The following is a 26,285-nucleotide window of genomic DNA, read 5'->3' as shown; positions in this document are numbered from 1 at the left end:
CTTCTGTTGTGTTGCCCATTTCATGGGCAGCCCCAGACCAGCATGCTGGAAGCACTCCCCTTTCGTTTCTCTGAATATTGAGCTCCCTGATACTTCATTACAAATGGCAGAACAGATGAGGCTGATCAGTCACTTGTCCAAAGGGTTTTCAAATCTAGACTCACACCTGTGGTTCAACAAAAGCATTGACACCTGTTTTACAGGCGATAGGTTACAGGATTAAGGCCATGTTACTACTCAAAAGCTGGCATGCATTAATTAGCATGGTGGAACAAAACACTTTATGAGAAGATGGACATTTATCAAAGTGAGAAATAAAGGAATAAAATTTTCGTCCCCCCTCCTTTTTTTTTTGAACAATAATTCAACTTGCTGATTACCTTCTCTCAGGAGAGATGCTAATTCCATCCTGTTTAGAAAGTAATTCTTTTCTTAAGAAAACACTGCTGGAGCAAGAGAAATTACTACAGGGTATGTTAGCAGAACAAGCAGAAAGCCACAGAAGAATGAAATCTTCAGAGACATGACTGACAGCTGATAAGATCCTGAGGAAACTGAAAACTCTACTGCTTTCTATCTACAGAAGCAAAGATCATGACAGCTTCGTCACAGAGCCCTTTGGAAATTTGAAAGCAACTGTGCTTCATTTAGCATGTACACATTGTTCTCGATAAATACAACAATTTACTGCAGAGTCCAAGGTACTGACAGAGAAAACACACTGCTTTTTGAAGCAGCCCCCAGTGAAGACTAAACAGTAATCTTTGATCTGATGCAACCACTTGCCCTAGGCATTTCTACATTGGTTTGGATGAGGAATGACTTCTGAAGCCAGTCTCCTAACTGTCCACATTTATTGCAGTCTGTTTTGCATCATTAAGCAGTGTCAATACATGAACTGGACTCCTTTTGGATTAACTGAAGCTGGAAAACGCAGTCCAATCATGAAGCATCGCTCAATTGAAAAATCCAGACTACAGCTAGTACGATGTGGAATCAGATCCTCAGCTCTAACTGTGTCACTCTACAAAGCTGTTCCTACTGAGCTGTTACTTGCCAACACAGGCACAGATATCATTTTCTGCTACAGAATGCAAGAACATGATTTGCCTAGGCTGTTATTTCCACAACACCAACTCAAAAGCCCTTCGGAGATTAGGGAGATTTGAACCAGTTCTCTTAAAAAGTCTCTTGAGCCCATCAGCATATTGCCAGATGGAGCACACTGTGCAGCCAAGACATTTAGTTTCTGTCCACTTATCCTTTACCCTCAAACTAGGTCTGTGTTTCCAAACAGGAACTCATACTGATAACTCCATTTTAACTGCCATCAGCCATGCCAACCAGCTCTGAAAATGAGCTTTGTTAGCTCACAGCTGCTAACAGCAGGAGCTTAGTTTGTAAAGGACTTTTTTGGACTTCTCAATGAAGTTGCTCTGTCAAGGCTGGAGGAGACTGCACAATTACAGATCAGACTGTGGGGCCTTCTTGGAGTCCAGCTTGCCTTCTCTCTGAGAGTCAGGTTTCTACAACTAAGGACAGTTGCTGGACTGATCATTTCTAGCATATGGTTGCTGTGGCACAGAACATGTTAATGCTCCCTTCCACACATCCTGTGATGTAAGTACAGCCACACAGCACATTAGTCTCAACCGGCAAGTGGAACAGTCGAGCAATGCACTATGCTTTACTGCTGGAAAATACTGTTAAATCTTAGGATTTACATTAACTCCTGGTAGTCTGCCCATCTGAAAGAAGATTTGCAAATCCCAAAACAAATCTTGCCCTGCAGACCTTACCCTAATAGTATATATTGCTCTGCTGGCAGGAGCAGATAAGACATGTTTCATCATTCCAGATTCCTTTTATCATTCCAGACCAGGCACTGCACTTGGGGAAGTAACAGTGAGTTCGCCAGACTCTGCTGCCCCAAAGAAACTGCACGTCCCTGCTCTTGGTTCTATTCGGTTGCTGCAGAGCAGGACACACTTCCCTCCTTTCCCATCTTGTGAGATTTATCCTTTTCTTGTTATCCATCATTCTCTTGCAGTTTTTGGGTGCCTTGCCATCATTGTGCTCTGTTTCTCCACCAGCCTGACAGAACCATGCAACTCATCCACCTGCTTTAAGCACCTAAGCCGAGTAGGAGCACTGCTTACCCCTCTGCGCTCCAAATCTGGCAGCAGCAATACAAGGAGCTGCCCTTCCCAGGGCTGGTAACTGCTCCCCATACGCCCTTACCTGGATCTTGATGCACTAGGTCATTAGGCCAAGACCAGGGCAATGCAAACGGAGACACAGGCTTGCCCAACACATCCAAGGGTCTCCCTACAGTTCTGGCCATCAGCAACACATTATCCACATCTCTCAGCTCAACCCTAATGAAGAAGTGAAAAAGGAAGTACAACAGTCCATTTTCACTCAAAGCGAAAGTCCATTACAATTCAGCATTATAACGGAGCAGGGCAAACCACCCTTTCTTGAAGTATCCTAACACCTGTAAATTTAACTGGTGGAGGAGAATTTCCTTAAGTCAAGGCCCTGTATTATCTCCACCCTTATACACAGCTGAGGGTGAAACACTAACAATGAGGACCTTTTGGAACAAAATCCAAAGCATTTCCTGCCCATAGCCTTGGAGAGCACACTGCTGTCTCACCCAGTGGCCTTTCAGTTCATTATGCCAAAAGTGCTCTTCCCTGAGTGAGGATCCACAGCTGATTTCTCACCTCCTAGCTCTGACAAAGCCTACAAGACAGGCTCCACTGCTGGCAAGGTACTCACGTACAAGACATGAACTGCTGCACAAGGAAATGAAAGCCATTTGAATATCCTATTTCAATATCAATTTAAAACTGTAAAGAAGATTAAAACTGTTTAAGCAATTTATATTTGTCCTTTTATTACTTTCCTAAAGGGAAGAAGTTGCACAGAGTGCTGGATAGCACACAGTGCTATCTGCAATTTGGGAGAACCCACCTCTTAAATAACTTTGCTGACAAGTAATATAAATTACAGCTATACGTATCAAAGCAATTTGGCAGTTTATCACATACAATAAAGTTATAAATGTGTCATTTACCTTTTTCTAATGTACATCCAAAGGCTTTTTCTTTATCTGGGATTTCTGTCCAGCTACATATGACTAGATATAGATATTTAACCCATATTTACACCTCTGAAATTTTAATGTGGCTAAATTTAACATCCTTAATGTGTTGACTCCCTAAGGAGGTATTTCTCAAATAAGTTTTACATTTTTAAATGACTTTAAAAAACATTTGTAATTAGCAAGTTAAAAGAATTTTTGGTCTTCAAGAGATTTCAAAAATATTCATTACAGTATTACTTTCAGAAAAAAAGACAGCACTCTTCCCACCACACTGCAACACTCATCTAACAAGAAATTAACAATGTATTTGGATGCCAGTTTCTACCTTTTCTCTGGACAGTTCATTTTTCTCAACAGTTGAGATCAGTAGTCCCGGAACATAATTTTTTTTTTTCTAGGAAAGCAAAGAATTTTACTTCTCTTCGTGCTTAGAATGGCATTGCCACCACAGCACCATAACTTTTGTGAGGACTCCTCCTTTAAACTCAAACTACAACACAATCTCCTTGACAAGGCTCCAAGTATCAAAGTCTTACCCGACAAGGTGGTCAACAGAAGTTCTAATGTGACAGCACCCATGGCCACTACTTGGGGAGATCAAGGTGAACAGAACAAAGCTCAGCAGTCTTGTCAGACTAAGTGCTTTATAGTCCATGAATGGTATATCAGAATTTATACAAAACTTTCTTTCCTTTTCCTTGGGCATGCTGGAGACTTATCAGAGAGGTGATTTTTTGATGAGTATATATTTCTAAATAAAGCCTTCCTCAAGCACTCAAGGATTGAGATGATTATTGAACTGTTTGGGGGTTCATGCAAGCAATCAACATTTGTCCAAGCATTTGGTTTAAGCTTACTTAGTTTCAGATGGAGAACTGGTGTCAAATTATGAGACCACATCCAGGAGAAAATGGAATTCAGAAGAACAAACACTGTTTGTTCTTTTTATGTCCTTTTATGTGCTTTGTGTGCTTTTTATGGGTGAAGAATTATTCAAGAACTCAGTGATGCTATTATCTTTTGTACTGTTCTGGGAAACAGGGGGATGACAACGACACTGGTCATCATCACAAGATAAGGAATAACACAGCCACAGTCCTGCCTGAAGAGTTAAGCAGGATTCCACATACTGGGTTGACATTCTAGAAGTAACTCTTAGTTTTACACGCCATCTTTCTCAACTCTTCATTTCCCTCTTGGTGAGCAGTGCTCTGCTTTGCCACATGCTGATAATCTCTGTGAAGAAGACTAGCGAGTACAACCAGAACAAATCTGTCATCCACAGAAACAGCTGTGCATCGAGAACTCAAGTTGACTGAAGTGAGCATTTATTAGGTTTCAAGTGGTAGACACCACACTCTTTCTAGTATATATTCCCTAAACTATCAGGAGTATTTTCACAGAACTGGATTATCCATCTTCTCCAATCATACAAATAGAAATATGTAAATCCCAATCAAGAACTGGGCTAACAGCTGAAAAAATATGTTTGCAGACAGGTGCCTAAGATGAACTCAGACATATCAGACACAGTATAACACTGCTTGGACCAGTGCATGAGCTCTGTTCCCCAGGTGTGACACAAACACATTTCTGTGGCATTACTCCTTTTCTCATTGTGGCTATTTTCATCTCCTGCAACAAAATTCTGTAGAGACAGTGCTGGTCTTCAGACTATGGCTAATTCCTAGTTCCCTGAGTCTGTTTCATAAACTCAAAATACTTTTAAAAAAGTGCAACTGTCTCCCTGGCTGTCTTAGTACTATAATAACAGCCTGTAAAAGGGAAAGTATGATTAAGGGATAAAGAAAATGGGGGGCAGGGCAGTGAAGGGAAAGAATATTGAGACTATTGTTATCCATCTCCAAAATATAGAGATTGTCCAAAGAGAAAAAACTGGAAATGCTTTGAAGATAATGCTTTTGAAATGCAAATGCTTCAGGTCCATAGTACTCCCATTCTGAAACTGGAAGTCAGACAGCATTAAATTCTGTATCTATCCTTTAAAGTCAAGGATATGTCTCCTCTTCATGGGCTGACAGAACTAGGACAAAAGCTGTGATTTTTTTTTTCTTTAATTTAACTCCACAAGGGTTTTTTCCCCTCAGCAGCACCCAGCACTCTCACTTGATCATGACTACACATAACCTTTTATCTCCCAAATTAGGTGCACACAACCAAAATCATCTCCCTGGTCAAAAAGTCCAGCTCCATAACACTTTAGAAAAAAATCATACTATTGATATGAGAAAAAGAATATGTTTATTTTTACTTTTGCACACATTGCAGAGTTTTATTCCTATGATGTTTACTTCTCACCTTCCACTTCACAAATACTCACAAACCGTTTACATACCACCAGCTGTGACAGAAAAAGGTGCCTTTCACGATTAATACCAGAAAAAGCTGGTTGGAGGACTCCAGACAGTTCTAATAACAGAAAGCATCACTGTTGCCACATGTGGCCTAGCTATTACTTAACACTGCTGTTCAAGCTGCTTCAGTCTGACAGAGGATTGTTACTCCTTTCTCACTGTTTGGCAGGACTTCATGTGCATCAGCTGTTCTATGACTGAAGAGCCTCAGCTTTCCACAGCATTTCCTACTGCAACCTTAGCTGGGAAAAGGTTTCTCTAAACAGCTGAATCAGAGGAGCAAACTCCTGCACTTTCATGAAACACTTGTATGATGACTTTACTCAAGAAGAAACCTGCAGTATTTGAGTTTCTAGAGGAATGGTACCTGCAGTGCTGTCTATTCAGTCTATCATTCTGACACAGTGTCAAATGATAGATCATATTTATTTTTGTTGGCCTGATGCCACCTGAAATTTTTGATGTCCAGAAGAAAGGGTCAAGACTCTGCCCTCATATTCCTGCCGCTTATGAAGGGCCTTTATGAAAAAGCAGTCACTTTCTCCGGCAAAGTTTTCTCTAGAAAGGCCAAGGCCATAATGAAGAAAGGTTATGACAGTTACCCTGGGGAGGTCTGCTAAACTTCTATATTGATTATATAATTTGAATATCCTTACTCTTATAGCTCCTCATTGAATCTTTGAGCAAATATGATGATAGGTGCATAGTTTTGAAGTGCAGTTTTACAACATTCAGTCCATTCTTGCCTAAAAGTCAGTTCTCTGGGATTTATTTTTATTTGCTCTCTAAGTAATCTGGTGCACCTTTCCTCTCTTCAAGCCTTGGAGGAATCAGTATGTCTGCCAGCTTTTCCACACTTATCTCCAGTGCTGCAATCTATGAAGGCAAATAAAAAACCCAGCAAAGTCATTGCTCTGTACTCTGCTGAAAAAGGGAGAAAGCAGCATCAATGTTGTTAATAATACTGATACTGAATGCCCTCTTGAAAATTTGTCTCCATAATCTTGCCTCAGAAGGTCTATTTCAAATGGCTAGTCTCTCCATAGCCTTGAAGTCTGCCCTAATGTTATTCCTCAGAGACAGCAACTGAATAAGTGTTCCAGAAATCAAGCCCTAATGCAGGGACGGACAGCCAGGAAAAGAACTGTCAGGAATTTCCTGCTGCCAATGACTGCAAACTTGGACCTATGCTTCATCACCCTTAACCAATAGCTGCCACCAGTCAGAAGCAACAGAGCCCCTCTTGAGTAGCCCAGGGCTGGAGATGGCCATTACTAGATAAGCTGCAGAGGCGACAGAAGGAAAAAAGTTCTCTGATAGTGCTAGAATACACTACTTTGAAAATACAAACAGAACTGGTATTGTAAGCTAGCAATACTATTGCTAAGGATCACATAAGCTTAAGTAGTGGTGCCTTGGAAACACCCACCACTAAAATAGAGCTGCCTCTGTAAGAGGACAGTGCACCCAGTCCAGAACCAAGCAACCCAGTAGTTGTTCTTGGCCGCACTGCTAACTAAGGGACTCTCAGAGATCACATTTTACTTATTTCTCTTGCTCTTTACTATCAAATATCACATTAAACTGGGAGACACTGCAGGTAGAGATTAAGTTTTTACATGTTTGAACAATGCAAGCCACTTGGAATGTAATATCATACTAAGTCATAGGGGGAAGTGTCTGGGAAAAAGCAGTTCAAGCAGCAAGCAATTTGAGCTGTTCTTTGGAATAGTTAGTTCTAACAAGACACAAGTCTAAAATCTAAGACAAACCTAGAGTATGTGAATGAGTATTTTTAAGAAGTATAGCATAATCTTGACATGCTCAATGGAGAGAATTTTCTGAGAAAGGATGCAACATTTAAAAATGGAAGTTTTATAAAGTGAAGGTTGACAAGAAAACTTAAGGTCAAGAGAGGAGAATTAATATACCTATTCTCCACATTAGTAAGACTGTTAAAGTGATCTCAATTGCAAGTAATTATGGTGTAAAAAAAGGGGGAGGGGGAATATTGTAGGGTTAAAACAGTAGGGGGATGAAACAAGCAAAGAAACATCCAAATAGTCACAAAACTCAGTACAGAGAGCAAAGAAAAGTAAAAACACAGACCAGAGTGAAGGTAGTCAAAAGAAACACGGGGAGCCTGAAGTCAAAGGTAAAAGAACATGCAGCAAGTTTATTTACTAACTCCACAGCAGAAATTCCCCACCAAAAAAAGTATATATATATATATATATGTATGTATGTATATACACACACACACAATGTATACGCATGCTATTGGGCCACTAGAAAAATACACACACACACAATGTATACGCATGCTATTGGGCCACTAGAAAAAAAAGGAGTCAGTTTAGGAGACATTGGTCACAGCTTCATGATATAAGGTGTTTATCTGCAATGTAGTTTTCCACCTTTTCCTAACTTTTTTCCTTCTGTGAGAAGCTGTCCAGAGCTGTATCGGCGCAAACACCTATATCAACACTATCTACAGAGCAGAGTACAAGGGCAATGCTTGTGTTTAGTGGCAATACTGGCCATTCTTTACATTGTGAAAACATGGCCACATTGTTCAGCACAACCTCTTCACAGAAAATTTTGAGAAAATCATCAGAAAGCACTTAATACTTTTACACTCACAGAGACATGATCTGTCACGTTGAGCTGTCAAGGAAAATACTACTAGAACAGACCAGAAAATTAAAAACATATGCAGTGACCAAAATCAGAGAGTATTTATCCTAGAACTGAAAAAATGAAAACATTAAAGATCACCCCTAATGCCTCAGAATCACTTTTTGTTCCCATCTCATTTTTAAATACACTATCACAAATAAAGGTGTTCCTCTGATTCAAAACCAATGTTATTTTAATGCACAGTTCAGACAATTCAGTGGAAGATACAAGCAGTGTCTGCAAAATGAGTGTGTCATTTCTGATATACATTCCAAGAAACTTCTTTTACTTGGCTTTACTTAAGTCAGTAGTAAAACATCCACTGATGCAATGGTACATGATAAGGACTCACACAGCTGGCCTGGAATTTCAACTGAAGCAACACATGGCTATCTTCATTTTTCTGACCTAGTCAATCATACATTTCTGAGCTTTCTTTTCTGCCCACCATCTCAATACCCATGCAAATAACAGTGACTTAAAGGTACAGGCTTCCCTCATCCAGATATGTAGCCGTAAGTGTGATGTGCACATCAGGTTTCAGTATCTGACCCATTTAAACATCAACATTTCAGAAGAGTCTTGCTGAATCAATTTATTTCCCCAACAATCAGCAACAGGAAGCCGACTCCCACTCCACACATGTGCCCCAACTCAAACAGATAATACGCTCTGAGGAAGGGGCTCAGGCAGAGAAAGGACACGGATAAGGAAGCAAGGTTGGAGACACTTCAAAGCCAAGTTCTTAAGATCTATGCTGACAGCAGCACAAACTCTGGGACAGGACTGTATCTGTCATTTGGTTGTTTGCTGAACCCAAAGAGAAGCAGGCACAGTGAAGCAACAAAATAAAAACTGCCTGCCTTTCTTGTGGACCAAGCCATTATCTCGGGCTCAAACTGCACTAGAATAATATTTTGGTGGCTCTCACACGGACAGTGCATGGCCCCAAAAGACAAAGGCCAAGAGCCTCAGATACACCTTATGCCCTACAATGGAACCACGTTACAGCAGGCACAAGCTGCTTTGCAATCATGCTCAGCATTTCTGCTTTGCCTCCAGACTAACAGCTCCAACAGTGTTAACACTTTTCTTGACAATAAAATAAATGCAAGGTCGATATAACAGTATTACAGATGTCAGAGACAGAAGAAGCCTACTGAAGTAGTTCTTCTCTAACCAATCTCCTTTGGCAAAGCAAACATGCCTAAGAAAGAAGTCTAAGATGCCAATAGCATGAACATGCTATAGAGATCTGCCTCTGCACGTCAGACAATCTCTGAATTTGAACCCACCATTTTGTTAAACACGCTAGGCTACATCAAATTGCATGGCATTTAGATTATTCAGGTATTGGCAGATGTATGTCTTCTTACTGCTTAGCTGGCTTATCTGTATTTTAACCTTTTCTTACACATCATGCCTTCCTATGATCAAGCACACAGGACCGACTGAGCTGAACACCCATCAAGAAATGAAGGCCCTGAATTGAATGCGATATGCCAGGTACAGCCACTTCACAGAGAATGCAGCAGTCTTGTCTGCAGGTTCAACACTGTCTGTTTGCACAACTCAGCACTGCCATGGCCTCTTAGTCGCACAGTAAGGAAACCTGACTCGAGTGCATGCTATGCCCATTCGCTCGCTCCAAACACTGACACTTCCCAGGCGGCTGTCACCCACTGGATAGCTGGGCTCTGCACTACTCCCTCCAAAAATCCCCTGTGTATTCTTACAGGGAACTCAATTTTGTTCTAGAAAGAGTCACAGCATGAGCTGAGCAGATCTCCAAATTATTTTTGTACTTTAAGATAGTGGTAATTCCTTTCTCTTAATTTAGTATCAACTGCAAACATTAACAACATACAGTTTATGCTCTCTCAGCTCATTAGAGAACGCTATAATTAAAATTTATTCCAAAACTTACTACAGTTGTGTCTTACTACACAACACTCCTCAGTGCAGTTTTGCATTACTAGTTGTTTGCAGTCCTTCAACTTTCGACTCACAAAAACATAAGCATTCCAACTACCATTATTTTTTCAAGCGTAATGGGGTAGCAGTATCCCTTGTTAATGAGACTGCATTTTTCTGGATGGATACATTCTTCCTAGCCCCTAGATTTGCAAACAGCCCACTGTTTTACTACAACATTAATGCTTAGTACATATCTGCTATGAGTTTTGCCTATTATTTAAGAATTTAAATCACTCCTCAAACAGTGTGGGGCATGATCACTCCTTCCCTTATAGGGGAAAAAAAATACTGCATAGGCCCACAAAAAAATCAGAAGCATACTCCATTGACTCCCAGTTAACATATCCCATGCAGTTCACTAATCTTAATTTTAATCTTATTGTCAACCACACTGTAGTTTTTCTCAAGAAACAAGGCCAAGTTTTCCTTATCCAATTTAACATTTCAAATAGATCTAATGAACAGGAACTATCATGTTAAGGCTAGATGCCCAAGTTTAATCTCTAACATTGATGAAGTATGTGTACATGAAGTATGTATTTTAACTGAAATTCTCTGCTTAGTCTCTTCTTAAGGTGTATCTATCAGCTAACAGCTGGTATATGCAGTGAAGCAGCATTTTCTTTCTTAAATTATCCTAATATCATTGCAGGTGTTCTTGCCAACATAAAATATCTTAACACTTGAACAGATGCAGCATTTAAGTTCCTCATCTCATAAAAAACTCACAGAAGACACTCCTGCAGATAATTATTGTATAAATCAGTATTTCCTTTTGTCACAGGCCCCATTCTTATTTTTAGGAAGGTAAATTGGAACAGTCTATCTTTGCTACACCATACTTAACCATGCATATTGTCCAACCTCCTCCCTAAAGAGGTCTGCTAAGTTCACTTCTATCTCATCCAGAGCTTTTCTCTGCCAGTTTCTAAGCATTTGTGTGGGGGGGGTTGTTTGTTTGTTTGTTTGTTTTAAGAAAGGAATCCCTTCTATACCAGTCCAACTACTGAAAAAGTCCAAAGTGCCGTCAAAACATTCTCTCTGTATATTATATTTATCCCACATAGCTCTAGTGATGTGAATCTATGAGAACCACTCTTCTACTCATTTCTAAATAAAACTCATGACGCATCCCTTGCTAATACCCCTGCTGCCACCATAACCACGACTCCAGAAGAAACTGAAGCAAACAATTGTCCTCCCTGCTTCACTCTATTCAGCGCTAAACAGAGATGTTGTGTTTGAAGAAGAGTGGAAAGATAATATCCCCACTCTCTGCTCCCGCACCCAGCAGAAATGGCACACAGCTGCACTGACCTACCCTCCCACCCTCCTACTGCTGCAGCCTGTCAGAAGCAATCACACCAATGCGCCGGAGGGGCATACAGCACGGGCGCCTCCACAGTGGGGGAGCCACAGGATGCGGCAGGTGCATTTTTTGGCAGCAGGAAGAGAACGCAAGTATTTCATACGGCTGCGTTTTTCCAGGTTCCAAACCCACCTTAGAAATGGTTGTTTCTATCTGCATAGATGCAGATAGATGCATCTGATAGATGCAGACTGGAATTATCAGCACCCATTATAGCAGTCATGTCGTACACTGAGCTGGGACACACAGCTGTTCTAAAGTAGTATATATTACTGATTTTAACATGAGTACATTTATGCTGCAACAACTGCCAGGGTGCTACAGATACCAGAAAAACGCTCTATTAAATAGGCACCTGGCCCTAACACAGCACCCTGTAAAATGACTGCAAGTTTTCCAATTACAAGTCACTTCAAAAACTGCCTGACACAAAGTCTTATATAAAATTTGCTACAAGCTTTTCCAGATTTCAATTAACAGATACACAACTAAGTTTTCAAAACATTCAGACTCTGACAGCAGATATTCAAAATGAAACCAATCAAGAAATATTAGGTAAAGCCTCTAGAACAATGTCAGAAGCCTTCTTCCACTCTAAAAGAGCAACGGGTACAAGAAATGCTGTCACATTCTTGGAGTAGAGTTTATTTGAACACTGACAAGATGATCAGCGCTGTAAAAAGGAAGGCTGACTCTACCCCACAGAGCCAGTGTACACAACCAGAGCAACTTAGATTCATTCCAGGCGCTGCACAAGACACTCCCCTCCTGGCTGGAAACCTGAAACCCAGTGCTACATCATCGTTAAAAATCCCTCAAATTAGAAGCTGTCAAAGTGCGGAGCAGGGTGAATGGCATCACCATAAGGGCACTGGTCATCCTCTCTCTGTTTGAAAGCCAAAGTGGTTCATCTTTGGAAAGGGTGTGACTCAGTCAGACTGCAAACCATGCTTATCTGGGCAATCAGCAGATTTTGGAGCTCTCTGGTTTGGAGAGGAAGATGACGAACAGAAGAGGTAAGCAGCTCGACTAGCATTCTACTCTACTTCCTACAGCTACCCACAATACAAAAATATATCTAATGAGTAAAGAGATAGAGCAGTTTTTTCCCCTCCCCAAATTCCCTGCTACACCATTTTGATCTAACAGTATTCAGCAAAAGACAAATAATGTACAACACTATCCAAATCTCAGTTATGAGGCATGAGCAGCTGCCAAGTATGCAGGCTGTTCCCTGCAAACTGACACGTGGCCACTTTTGAGCCACACCATAAACAAAAAAAAATGATTTGAAACAGTGCAAGATACAAGGCTTTGCTCCTTAGAGATGAACTGCACTCTCATATTGCTCATCCAGACACCACCCAACCTCCACAGTCTGCCCCATCTTACTAGTATGGATTTTGCATTATAGATCTCTCTGCCTTTCCCTATTTTGTCATGGGGATAAGAGATCCAAACACATGGCTGAAATCCAGGGACTCAATTTCAAGTGCTGCCACTTTACAAAGCCCCTGTGCCTCAGTTTTTCCAGTTGCAAAACTGGAAGGGACTAACATGCTTTCGATATTGAAAAGATGCGTTCTTAGAAGTACCATGATCTCCGTCCCAAGGACCTTCCAAGCTCTCAAATACCTAGTTTCATCATAACAAGATTATTTAGTGGTCAAACATATCCTAGACAGAGGAAAAAAAAATACCAAAGAGAAGATTTCTTGCTCCAGAGCACCTCATGCCACATTTACAATGAAATGTGAAGAAATGAAGAAATTCTTAAATCACAACAGTCCTACTCTATTGCTCTTCCAATATAGCACAATCGTATGCCATGAGCACTCTGATACGCCACATGCATATCCGGCTATCCAAACAGCAAAGAGTTTTATGGTAAACTAGTTTTTAAACACACAGTGTGTTTAAGCTGAAATTCCCATGAAGGCACAGAACTGAACAGCTTGGAAAACTCAAAAACTCATTTAAAGTGTAGTCCAAGCCTTTATTGTTTTTTTTCTGTTTAACTTCTATAAAATTTCAGACAGTAGCATTGCAGCACTAGAATCTGGAAAACAAAATTTACTGGAAACAAAGTCTTCAGCTTCACTGCTCAAGCTCAAAAATACAAACTAAAGTAACAGAAATGAAAAAAATGAAATTTGCAAAATTCTCATTGGCAGTAAACAAAATATTAGTAACAGTTAAAGAATTTTGTTTACAACACATGTTTTAAATTGATACTTCCTCCCAATGTTCATCCACTTTTCTGAAACGGTATGGAATACAACCATAGGAATACCAGCTATTCTCTTAGTCACTGTCATGACAACACAAGTTTCTGGCAATGAAATCTAGCAATCCATGGGAAATTCTCCTCACAAAAGAGGAGAAAGGAGTAGATTAGAGTATTAAAGATTTCATGCAAAGTTATCCTGCAAAGGTATTATTCCAGTGCCAAAACTACTCTCACCACAATGGTATAAAATACATTTATTTCCCCCATGAAAAAGGGGGATTACCCAAGACAGGAGTTAGAGAGAATTTTCCAGTCTTAAACAATATTGTAGGTTTAAAACTTTTGGAGGTCAGGCTGTGGAAAGTTTTACACTGACGTGCTTGTTGTGCCATATTTAGACTATTTCAAAGCAACATCCCACTCAAAATGTCTGTTGGAGGAATGGAACCTACCAACCGCACAAAGACAAAGCTAATAGGGTTATGCCAGGAATCTGCAAGAGGTTTCATGTCTGCTTTAACTGACTTAAATTACAACGGTGACAGGAAACAACCACAAAAAAAGGTATTAGATATAGAGAAGTGGTGGCTTGGAGAGAACAGAGACCTTATAGTTCCTATAGCAGTCTGCTGACCAAGCAAAAGAAGCATCAGAGAGCAATGCCTAACACTAGCCAGCAAGTTAGAGGCACATCCAACAGCTAACGCTGCAGGCTAACTGTGGGGGCTGCTGGATCTTGTGAAGCACAAGATTTCAGAAGCTATATGAAAAAACACTCAGGAGTACACACGTATACACTCATATGCCAATGATATCAGCTGAAGATACACTGCTGCCTCATTTTCAGTTCACGCCTATGCACTATCAGTGCATTTCCTGCTGACTTAACAAGATGGATGGACTTTCAATAAAAGGAAAGGGCAGCAGAGTCCATACTTCACAAGAGGTGGCTTTGAGAGCCTGCCCTCTCATGAGTCTTTTGCAGACCAAAGAATTTGTCACTTCTGATCTAAAACACTTCAGGGACACTAGAAGTGCTGAGACCTGTTGAAGGCAGGGCACTCCTGGATTAAATCCTCCATCCTATGCATCAGACCTGAAAGAAGACCTAATCTGATGCAGATTAGGGGAGCAAATAATCACGTTCAGGTGTCTGACTCAATGGTTTTTGATCCGCAAGATAAAGAGCTCTCTTCCTGTACAAAAGTTTCATGAAAGAGAGCAAGACAACCACTAACACAGCATCAGGGATTGTAAGAGTTGCACTTGGGATACTACTGCATGAACATTAACTGCTAACAGGAGCAGGATGACTCTCCACTTACACCAGGTACCTGCACTAATCACTATTATATTCTCTTGCTTCAAGCAGACACATAACCAGAAATGTGATATGCAGCCTTGCTTGTGGCATGTACATGGATTACATGCTCTTTCTGAAGTCTCCTCTCTAAAAATTTATATGGCTACGAAAGCCTGCCATTAGCACCAACTGGAGCTATTTCAACGTACAAGGTTTCAACTTGAGATGTGCATTATAGTAACCCAGTCTCTGAGTCAAACCTGTGAGTCACCTTGGCCAGGCTCCTGTACAGCAGAATGAAGCATATTTTTGTTGCCAGTTACAAATTCCTCCCACCAGCAAGAGCTACATGGACATCCAGCAGCAGAAATGAAACCAGCAGACTGACAAGCTGAAATTCTACTTAAAACAGTCTTCTGGTGAGACAGCAAAAGAGAAAAGCTGTGAGAGCTTCCTGCTCCCGTATAGGTTTACTTCAGTTTTTCTGGCACTGATGTTAGCCATAGCTCTTTACTCCTTGCATTGGGTACACAGTGAAAGCTTGAAAGATAGAGAGGAGTGCTGTGCACATCTCTCAGAGGAATGCAGAATTGTATTGCTATCTACTTTAACCTCTTGCATCACTAGAAGCTGCTTTAAAGGTTTCACAGAAAGAGGACAGCCACAAACACTGAGGAAGTTTTTCTCTCAACACCCGCCCATAACTCCCACAGAAGCTCAAAAGTGAAAATTACGTATCCAAATTTGAACAAGGCCCAATTGCAGGAGCAGCAAGATATTCTGAAAGAACAAAACTTAAGTATAGTAAGAGTAATCTAAATCCAGCAGGACCTAACAGTCTGGATTACCGCAAGGAAATAAAAAGAGTTTAGTAGCCCAACCGAGGTCTTCAAGTGACCACACAGTCTTATCCTCCATAGCAGCCATCTACCACCCTCATCCCACGCAGAAACACTGTATCCTTCCCAAACTTTTCATTCCTTTGATGGCAACAGCAGTCCGACCTTTTGGATCAGTCTACAATAGCTGTGGCAGGAGAGTTTCCATCCATCAGAGCCCTAATGCCCCTATATAATTAATCTAATCACAAATCTTCCTTACACAGACTGCCTACCGATTTACTCTGCAATGACTTTTGTGAATGTGAATTAAAATATTTTAGGTGAAAAAGTAAACAAGAATATAATTCAAGAGGCTTAAGCAAAAACCTGAAAAACTGTTCTGGAAAAGTATTAGGATAGGTAAGAATGGATACATGCAAATTACCAATTCTGTTTTATAACTAGCCCTTTAAATGAAGATTTTTTTTCCTCCAGCGTCAAGCCCCGGAATCTGAATTTTGCCTTCCCACTCCAACAGATAAAGAGGTCACCAAAAAAACAAGGCACAGAATACTCTGATGAAAAATACTACATACAAGGTGTGTTAGGGCAGGAGGTTTAGAAGGGCAATTGCAAATTGGGACACAGAAGGAAACTGCAGTGGGATCTTAAAGATTTATTCTGAAATGTGTTTTCTAAATCATGAGCTCCCACAGAGAAGGGGCCATACCTCACGCAGTGCCCCATACAGCAAAATTAAGACTGGCCCTTCATCTACATTAAGCACATTTTGAAACTGAGTTATTCTTTCAAAGCTGTGGACTCTCAAAAAGGCCGCTACAGATACACAGAGAAAAATCTCCTTGTTCCAGAAGGTAAAAAGCAGCCAGAAGTCCTGGCTTTGCTATGCAGCCATTTGTCAGCAACAACAGAACTGTAAGAGCCAAGAGATTTAAAAACATCCATTTACAGAGAATAATGTGAACCATCATGACACAATATGATAAACGTTCACATGTGTAAAGACTTTTTTCCTTCTGCTGGGGCATATTAGCTCAGATACATTTATCTGGAGTCTCTGAAGCATACAAACAGTTTCCTCTGATACAAAACTCTAAAGCAGATCAAACATGCAGATGCAGAGGTACTGAAAACTGGCTCAGCTCACAGAGTGGCAGTGGCCTGCAGTCACAACTGATTGGAGCATTTGGAAGTCAGCATCAGGCAGCCACAGCTTCTGGTGAGACAATTCAGTTTATTGTAATGCTTCAGTATTCTGCTTCACTGAACACAATCCCTGCCTGACAAAGAGGCAGAAATCCTACGGCTCAGCACATTAGCGTGTGGCTTGCAAAATTAGAGACTTCACTGAGCTAGAGGAAAAGCAGTTGAATCTTTGCCTGCTGGCCTAGTTCATAATCACATTGTCCAACTCGAGGATCTCACACTATACCAAGGAAAAGTTAGTTTCGCATTCAGATATGTTTCTTGAAATAGTTAATAATCATTTCACTCACGCTTCCAGCTGAGAAGAATGTCATTAGACTCAGTCTTTTTGAAAGTCGTCATGATTTGCATCACAAGATTGTATGTCAAGTGGAAGACCAGGCCTCTGCAGAAAGATAACGTTCTCCACCAGGAATAGATGCTGACTGTAAACCTAAACAAACATTCTGAACATGCCAGACTCCACTGATGCAGCATCTCTAGGCCCACGCTGGGTCTGCCCTGTTTCCTGCCTTTCTCAAGGATTCTGAGCTGCTTTCTCAAGCTTTCATTTTTGTTCCCATAAAACTGACTGTACTGAGCTACCTTAACACCTTCAGAAATCATACAGAGCTACCCTCAAGTTCCACCATCCTAACACACCTTCTGCTTTCACTGTCCCCAACCACAAATCTGTCCCTGGCTGACCAATAATCCTATTAGTATATGAGCTTCTCAGAAACCACAACACTTCACTGCATGCATGCAAACACGTCTCTTCTATCTCTGTTAAGCATACAGGTCTGGAATCGATGCAGAACAGAGCCCCTTCCCTCCCTGCTTGAGAAGTCCCATCCATTTTTTTCATAGCTCAGATCCTCAAAGGCCTTTCTGCGATAAGTGATAGCTTCCTCCTAGCAGCACTATACACTCCGTTTTGTTTATAGTTGGCAGGGAGGTGCCTGCACTGGCCACAGAAGCAGCTTGTCACACTAGTTATAGCTCTGTCAAGACTAACCCAACCAGTAAGGCAATTAGTCATTCACAGATGAGAGAAGCATGCCCTTCCTTCAAACATTATCTAAGCTCCCTTTAGAGAGGAGGGACAAGAAAACAGAATAGTAAGTGAGGAATAAATGTTGCCAGATTGACCCCCCTAAAATCAAGTAATCTGTCCCAAAGAAATCAACCAATCTTCATGACATTAGCATATTGATCCTCTCGGGTTCTCATGAGAGCTTAGCAATTTGTTTAAGCACAAGCATTGCTTCTGAACATCTCAAACTAATCATCATATAGTTGGGAAAGCACTTAGATGCTTGCAAACTGGAATGCAAAAGCTTTTTGCTTTAGACGTCACTGGCCAGAACAGCCATCTGCAAGCTCCCAGGCAAGTTTCATTCTTGTTCTTTGGCTGAGGATATGCAACTGCCTTGATTCTTGAATACTTCACTTTTGAGGTCATCTTTTTCTCAGTGATCTGAACAACAAGAAAATACAAGTTCTTCAGTGGAAGCTTCTCAGGCTATCTTGGACACTATCTCCTTTGGGTCTGGTTGCTCTGTCATGCTTAAGGCACATGACTGATGCTAGAGCACCACCAAGACAGTCCATGACAGGAGGTGCTGAATTCTATCTGACTGAGTGATGCTAAGAAATTACCAGCAGCCACAGGCAAAAAGCACTTCTGACCTATATAAAATGGAGTAGATTACAGTCATGTATTATCACAGACAGTCATCCTCAGCCACAAAGCCTTGGTTGCAAAGTGACCCCTGAGGACTCCAAGTCCCCGACTGCAGTGCTAAAATATCGAGCTGAAAATTCCAGCATTTGGCCAATGGAAGCAGTGGCAGCAACAAGGTAGGGAAGCAAGCATCAAACCTCAGATCTTGCAGGCCTCAAGCCTCACTTCACTAACAGTTCTGCTCATCTGAACAGTTTAGGAAGTTTCCTGCAACTTCCAGTCACATCGCTGATGGGGAGATAATTAACTTCTGAGACAAGTTCCTCAGCTGGTGGTGCTCTTTTATAATATCAAAAACCCCTAATGATTTTGAAGCCAAGGCTGGATGTTTTACCAAGATCTGTACTAGCTCAAATACAAATGAGTTCAGGACAGTTCTGTGTCCTATATTATATAATCTGATCTTTTTTAAGTGAATACAAAGGTGCATGGCATTTACAAATCCATTTTTCCCTTCTGAAACCCAAGCTTTTCAAAACTTAAGGCAAAGAACACATGATTAAAACATTCATCTGTTCTGTAAGCCATCATATCTGATCAGTTATTAACTTCCAGAAACCATCGTCAGTTTTATGCTGCATATATGAATAGCAACTATAATTCCATGAGGGAGGCTGAGCTGTGCAAAAGATGCAGAGCAAAATGCTTAGAGGCCCAAGAGACAACACTCAGAAATGAGTCAAAGGTGGTCCTGCTGCAAACCATCTTCCCAGATTCCTGTTAATTTCTAAAGAAACTGCAGCATCTGTTCTCAGGTAATGCAGGCCTGGGCTGATCATCATCTGATGGATCTCAAAGGCATACGCATCCAACCTGGAGACGGCATGAGGACACTCTGGGTAAAGGAGTTCCTTCTCCCACATGAGAACAAAGCCACTATCTCATTCTACAGCATGCTGTAATACCAGAGGAATACAGCTGATAAAATAATAATAAAAACCTCACTCCATGTGATGAGACACAACTCACAAGGATGCACTGAGATTCTTAATTGAGCTTTTTGTTCTCCAGACCAAACTCTGGAACTGCTTTCCTGAAACCGCACTTTTGTAAAGTTCGGCTCTATCGCACAATGTAGTATCACTCTATACTACCCAAACACTCCCACTTTTCACATAAAGAGTGATCAGCTTGCTCTGGAACAAAAGAAATACAAGACCATGATTGGTGTTGAAATCCTGAGGTATGTCAGCACTGAACTTTACAAATCCTTGTACTCAGTGAATGATGCAGCTGCTCAGAACTTCACCTAAGCTCTCAGCCTCAACAACTTCCCGCAGCAATCAGGATCACGGTTTCCCTGAAAAGGGATTCCCTCTACCAGGTCTGAGCAGGCACCTTCAGCCCCTTCAGCCTACAGTCCCCCGCTCCGTGAGCACCTCGCGTTTAGAACAGATGCTCTCAACACACATTCTGTAAAAACATCCCGGATTTTGTACAGACTCAACCTCGTTTATAAGGCTGATAACGATCATTTCCACCAGGAACAACAAAATGCAAGAGGTCAGGTGAAAGCATCACAGGAAAAAAAAAACAAACTCAAAAGAAGGATGCAGGCTGAGGAAAAGGGGGGACAGTTCTTCAGACCAGACCTGCTGAAAGGTTCTGAGGCGCATTTCCGAGGGCGACGCCAGCTCGGCAGCGACGGCGGAAAGCGGCCTCCAGCCGCAGCGGGTCCCCCGCCCGCCGGGCCGCGCTCGGCGTCAGCGCCGCGGCCCCGCCGGCCCCGCGGCCCCCGCGGCCCCCGCGGCCCCCGCGGCCGGCGGGCGGAAAGCGGCCGCTCCTCCCCACGGCGGCGGCGGCGGCGGCGAGGCCCGGCCGCGGCGCGCCGCGCGCGGACCCTCCCCCCGCGCCAACGGCCGCAACGGCCGCACCGGCCGCGCCGCCCCTCCCCCCCCGCCGCCGGTGACAGCGGGGCGCCCGCCCGCCCCGGCGCGGCCCCGCGCGCCCTCACCGCGCTTGTCCATCTCGTAGCCCACGAGGACGAAGTAGTCGGCGAGGCGGGCCATGGCGAGGCCGCGCGCGCCGCCGCTCCCGCCGCGCTCATAGCCCCGCGCCGCTCCCCGCCCGGCGCCGCGCCGCGCCGCCCGCCGCCATCTTGGCCCCCTCGCGCAGCGCAGCGCGGCCCGGCCGCGCCCGCACTGCGCCTGCGCCGCCGCCGCCGCCGCCGCCGCCCCATTGGGCGCGCCGGGAGGGGGCGGGGCGGGGGGCGGGGTCAGCGCGCCCTCCCCGGGGCCGCGGGGGCGCGCGGTGCCGCGCGGCGGGCGCGGAGCTGTCGCGCGTGGGGGGCGCGGGGGCGCGCGGGGAGCACGGACCCCGGGGAGCAGGGGGGCCGCGGGGAGCACGGACCCTCCCGGGGGGCGGGGGGCTGCGCGGGGAGCACGGACCCCCCCGGGGGACGAGGGGGCGCGGGGAGCACGGACTCCCCCGGGGGACGGGGGGGCGCGGGGAGCACGGACCCCCGAGGTGCAGGGGGGCGCGGGGAGCACGGACCCCCTGGAGTGCAGAGGGCCACGCGGGGTGCACAGACCCCTCCGGGGTGCAGGGGGGCGCACGGGGGCGGGGGCCACGTGGGGAGCACGGACCCCCGGAGTGCGGGGGGCTGCGCGGGGTAAAGGGGGCCACACAGGGTGCACAGATCCCCCGGCGTGCAGGGGGGCGCACGGGGATCACGGACCCCCCCGGGGTGCAGGGGGCCACGCGGGGACTGCGCGGGGTGCACGGACCCCTCGGGGTGCAATGGGCTCCGCGGGGTGCACGACCTCCCCCCCGACGTGCAGGGGCTCCGTGGGGAGCAGGGGACTCTGGGGCGCAGAGCCGCCACTGGGGTGCATGAACCCTGTGGGGTGCACGGGCCCCACCCCGGGGTGCAGGGGACTCCGCGGGGAGCATGGCCGCCATCCCTGGGGTGCACGGACCCCCCGGGGAGCACGGCCCCCACCTCGGGGTGCAGGGTGCTCCGCGGGGTGCACGGCCCCCACCTTGGGGAGCACGGACTCCCCGGGCTGCAGGGTGCTCCGCGGGGTGCACGCCCCCCCCCCCCCGGGGTGCAGGGTCCCTCCTGGGGCTCATGGCCCCCACCCCTCGGTGTGCACCACGGCTCCCCCCGACGTGCACTGCCACCCGGCACCGCCGGCTCTCCCCTTCCGCCGCGCACGGCTCCTGAGCACAGGGCCCCGGTGTGCACAGCGCCCCCCCGTGTGCGTGGACGCCCCCCCGCCCCGCCCCGCTTGCGTATCGTCTCCCCCGCCGTGCACGGCCCCCAGCGTGTGCACAGCCCCCACCGCGCGCGGTCCGTGCCCCTCGCGCTGTGTACGGTGCCCTGGGTGTGCAGAGCCTCCCCTGTGCAGGCCCCCCTGCCATGCATGGCCCTAAAGGTGTACGCAGCCCCCCGGTACGTGCCCCCCCCCCCCGCCATGCGTGGTCCCTCCAGGGTGTGCAGAGCCCCCCTGGTGTATGGTCTCCCTCAGGAGCTGCAGCAGCGGGGAGTGGGACGCAGCCCCACCTCTGCTCGGTAGCATCTGCTGAGCTGGGGCGGGGGGCAGCACCAGGGTGGGGGGCAGCGCCTTGCCCCCCCCTCTGCTGCTCCCTGCGGGGTCTGGCTGCCGCCCTGCTCTCCCGGGGAGGTCGGGCTGCGCAGATGTGTGGCTGCACAGCTCTGCGAGTGCATGGCTCCACTGCTGCAAGGCTGCCCATCTGCACAGCTGTGCAGAAGTGTGGATGCAGGGCTACACGTCTGTGCGGGCTGCACAGATGCACGGCGGCAGGGCTGCACGGCTGTGTGGCAGCAGGGCTGCACAGCTGTGCGGCAGCAGGGCTGCACAGCAGCAGGGCTGCACAGCTGCACGGCGGCAGAGCTGCACGGCAGCAGGTCTGCACAGCTGCACCGTGGCAGGGCTGTGCGGCGGCAGGGCTGCACGGCAGCACAGCTGCACGGCGGCAGGGCTGCACGGCAGCAGGGCTGCACAGCTGCATGGCGGCAGGGCTGCACAGCGGCAGGGCTGCACGTTTGCACAGCCGCAGGGCTGCACAGCAGCAGGGCTGCGTGGCTGCACGGCGGCAGGGCTGCACAGCTGCACAGCTGCACGGCGGCAGGGCTGCACAGCGGCACAGCTGCACGGTGGCAGGGCTGCATGGCAGCAGGGCTGCACAGCTGCATGGCGGCAGGGCTGCACATCGGCAGGGCTGCGTGGCTGCACGGCGGCAGGGCTGCACGGCGGCAGGGCTGCACGGTTGCACAGCCGCAGGGCTGCTCCCCTGCACAGCGGCAGGGCTGCGTGGCTGCACGGCGGCAGGGCTGCACGGCGGCAGGGCTGCACGGTTGCGCAGCCGCAGGGCTGCTCCCCTGCACAGCAGCAGGGCTGCACGGTTGCGCAGCTCCCTGCGCGGCGGCACACCTGCCCTGTGGCGCCCGCTGCGCCGTCACGGCGGGCGCGTGGTGGGCGCTGGGCAGCCGCTGCCGCGCAGCTCCTCCAGCTGCTCCGGTCCTGCCGGCACCGCTTGGCTGCCGACCTGCAGCAGCCGGGTGGCTCCGGCGGGCTCGGCGCGGCCGCAGCCTGGGACGGCGGCCGGGAGCCGAGCGCCGCAGCCCCCGCTGGCCCGGCACCCCGCGCTCCCCCGTCCCCCTCGGGCTCCACGGACGCCACTCGGCCGCTTGGCCCCTGGCCTGCGACACGGAGGTGTTTTGTGTCCTCGCAAGGTCTCACCCATCTCACTGCTCCCCTGGGGCCGGTGTCCCCACTGCGGCCAGCCTCGGGGCGCTTCCCACGCTCGCCCGGCCGGAGGGTGCTGTCGCCCATCCAGAGGGTGCTCTCGCCCATCCGGAGGGTGCCGTGATGCCGACACCCTCGGGCAGCGCCTCCCCGCCGGCTCCCCTCGGCGGGAGCCCGAGACGGGCTTTGGCCGGCCCCGGCCGAGGTATCGCTCGGCGCCGCAGCAGCCGCGCTGCCGCAGCAGATCGCCCTTTCCCGGGGCAAGGCGCCGGCGCGGGGGCAGCTCTGCCGCCCGCGCTGCTCCCGGCCCTGCCGGCTCGCCCGGGCCCTCCGCGGCTCCCCGCACCGCGGAGCTCCGCTCGGCACCGCGCGCTGCCCCCCGGCCCGGCCCCGCGTCCCTGCTCGGAGCAGTCCGCTCGGCGGTTTCCCACACGGCAGATTTTTCCAGGAGAATTCCCCCAAGTTTCCAGTGAACTGGGAATTTCCAGGTCAGCTGGGAAGCTGTTCCCGGCAGATGCCTCCACAGGCCCTCGCTTCCCAGCCAGCCCTGGCACAGCTCCCCTCGGCCCCGCCACGTGGGCACAGCCGGGACGTGGGGCACAGCCAGGGTGTGGGGCAAACTGGGATGTGGGGCAGAGCTGGGATGCGGGGCACAGCTGGGATGTGGGGCACAGCTGGGATGTGGGGCAGAACTGGGATGTGGGGCACAGCCGGGATGTGGGGCGCAGCCAGGACATGGGGCACAGCCAGGGCTGTGGCACCTCCCTGAGCACCAAGTCTGTCTTGGGAGCGGCAGCGTGCGCCCCACGGAGACGGGAGTGTGGGAGCAGCAGCATGTGCCCATCAGGGACGGGAGCGCGGGAAGGGCAGTGGGTGCCCGCGGGGACGGGAGCGCGGGCAGGGTGGTGGGTGCCTTCGGGGATGGGAGCACGTGAAGGGCGGTGGGTGCGCACGGGGACGGGAGTGTGGGAGCACGGGAAGGGCGGTGGGTGCCCGTGAGGACGGGAGCACGGGAAGGGCGGTGGGTGCCCGTGGGGACGGGAGCACGGGAAGGGCGGTGGGTGCCCGTGGGGACGGGAGCATGGGAGCACGGGAAGGGCGGTGGGTGCCCGTGGGGACGGGAGCACGGGAAGGGCGGTGGGTGCCCGTGGGGACGGGAGCATGGGAGCACGGGAAGGGCGGTGGGTGCCCGCGGGGACGGGAGCGTGGGAGCACGGGAAGGGCGGTGGGTGCCCGCAGGGACGGGAGTGCTGCCGCGCGCCCCGTGCAGGGTGTTTGGGCCGCCCCGTCACGTGCTGCAGTTTCCTAACGTTGTTTTCGTGCTTTTCGTGTTTTTGTCTCCGGGATGATCCAGCAACCGGCAAGCGGAGGGAGCTGGCAGGCCACGCACGGTCCCGCCGGGGAGGCGATGCGGAAGGTGCCCCAGACCCCCCCCCCGCGGCGTGCGCGGGGCTCCCCGCCGCCCGCTCCCCACCGGCTCGCCATCAGGTGCTGCTGCAAATCCCGCTGCACGGAAGCCCCCGGCCGAGCGTTTGAAGCCTTTGTGTCCCGATAATGCAGAAGAATCTGAGCGATTTGGAGCATGCGGAGGCCCCGGCGCCGCGGCGGGCGGAGGCCCTGGCGGGGGAAGGCGCGGGCCGGCGGCAGCGCTGCGGGTCCCGGGCGACACCGGGCCCTTGGTCCTGCAGCCTTAGGCGCCGCATTCACCCTCCTGTCACCCGCCCCGCGGGCAGAGCCCGGTGCCCGAGCCCAGCCTCCCCCCAGCACCGGCCCCGGGGGCTCCGGCTCAGCGCCCCGCCAACCTGGGAGCGAGTCACAGCTGCCCCCGTGGAATGGGACGCAGGCGGCAGCCTGCGAGCTGCCCCGAGTGGTGGGCAGCTGGGCCGGGAGCGCACGCTGCGGGGAGTGTGCACTGCCGGGAGTGTGCACTGCTGGAAGTGTGCACCACTGGGAGTGTGCACTGCTGGAAGTGTGCACTGCTGGGAGTGTGCACCACCGGGAGTGTGCACTGCTGAGAGCATTCACTGCCAGGAGTGTGCACTGCCGGGAGTGTGCACTGCCGGGAGCATGCACCACTGCAAGCGTGCACCACTGGGAGAATGCACCACTGGGAGTGTGCACCATCGGGAGTGTGCACTGCCAGGAGTGTGCACTGCCGGGAGTGTGCGCCACTGGGAGTGTTCCCTGTGGGAGCGCACACTGCCGGGAGTGTGCACTGCTGGGAGTGTGCACTGCTGGGAGGGTACACTGCCAGGAGCGCAGACTGCTGGGAGTGCAGACTGCTGGGAGTGTGCATCACCGGTAGCAATGTCATGCGATGTTGGGAGCGCACACCACTGGGAGTGTGCACTGCCGGGAGTGCCCACTCCTGAGAGCGCCCGCTGCTGCCATTTGGTGGGATTTCTGCACTCGGCACACGAACGCGTCAGGCCGCGGACTTCGGAAGGGCGACGCGCCGGGAAGCGGCCCCACGAGCGGCACGGCCCCGGCGGCCCCAGCGGGAGGGAGGGCGGTCGGCTGGCCGGGGCGCCCCGCGGCCGAGGGCTGCCCACGTTTTCTCCCCGGAGGTGGGAGCGGAGAGTGGGCTCTCCAGGTGCCGGAGCCGCTGGCAGCCCCTGGGGCCAGGTCGCCCCGGGTGCCGGCAGCACAGAGCAGCTCCCGGTGCACCTCGGCACGGCCCCACGCGGCCCCGAGGCTTGGCGAACCCGGCGCGGGCTGTTGTGGCTCCGGCGCGGGAGCCAGGCATGGGAGGTG

General features: G+C 48.8%; 1 protein-coding gene across 8 annotated transcripts in view; it reads right to left on the bottom strand.

Annotated features, from left to right (window-relative positions):
- The window catches only part of SBF1 (SET binding factor 1), a 102,169-nt gene extending 81,291 nt beyond the window's left edge, over positions 1–20,878 (bottom strand). For all 8 annotated transcript variants that reach the window (XM_062579334.1, XM_062579349.1, XM_062579363.1 and 5 more), the window contains exon 1: positions 20,774–20,878. In XM_062579334.1, the coding sequence (XP_062435318.1) occupies positions 20,774–20,828 (55 nt within the window). In that variant the 5' untranslated portion in view covers positions 20,829–20,878. The remainder of the gene's footprint in view (positions 1–20,773) is intronic.
- Positions 20,879–26,285: the final 5,407 nt, after the last annotated feature.

The sequence above is a fragment of the Rhea pennata genome, chromosome 1, assembly GCF_028389875.1.
Source record: "Rhea pennata isolate bPtePen1 chromosome 1, bPtePen1.pri, whole genome shotgun sequence".
Classification (NCBI taxonomy): Eukaryota; Metazoa; Chordata; class Aves; order Rheiformes; family Rheidae; genus Rhea; species Rhea pennata.
This window is presented reverse-complemented; position numbering and strand designations above follow the sequence as displayed.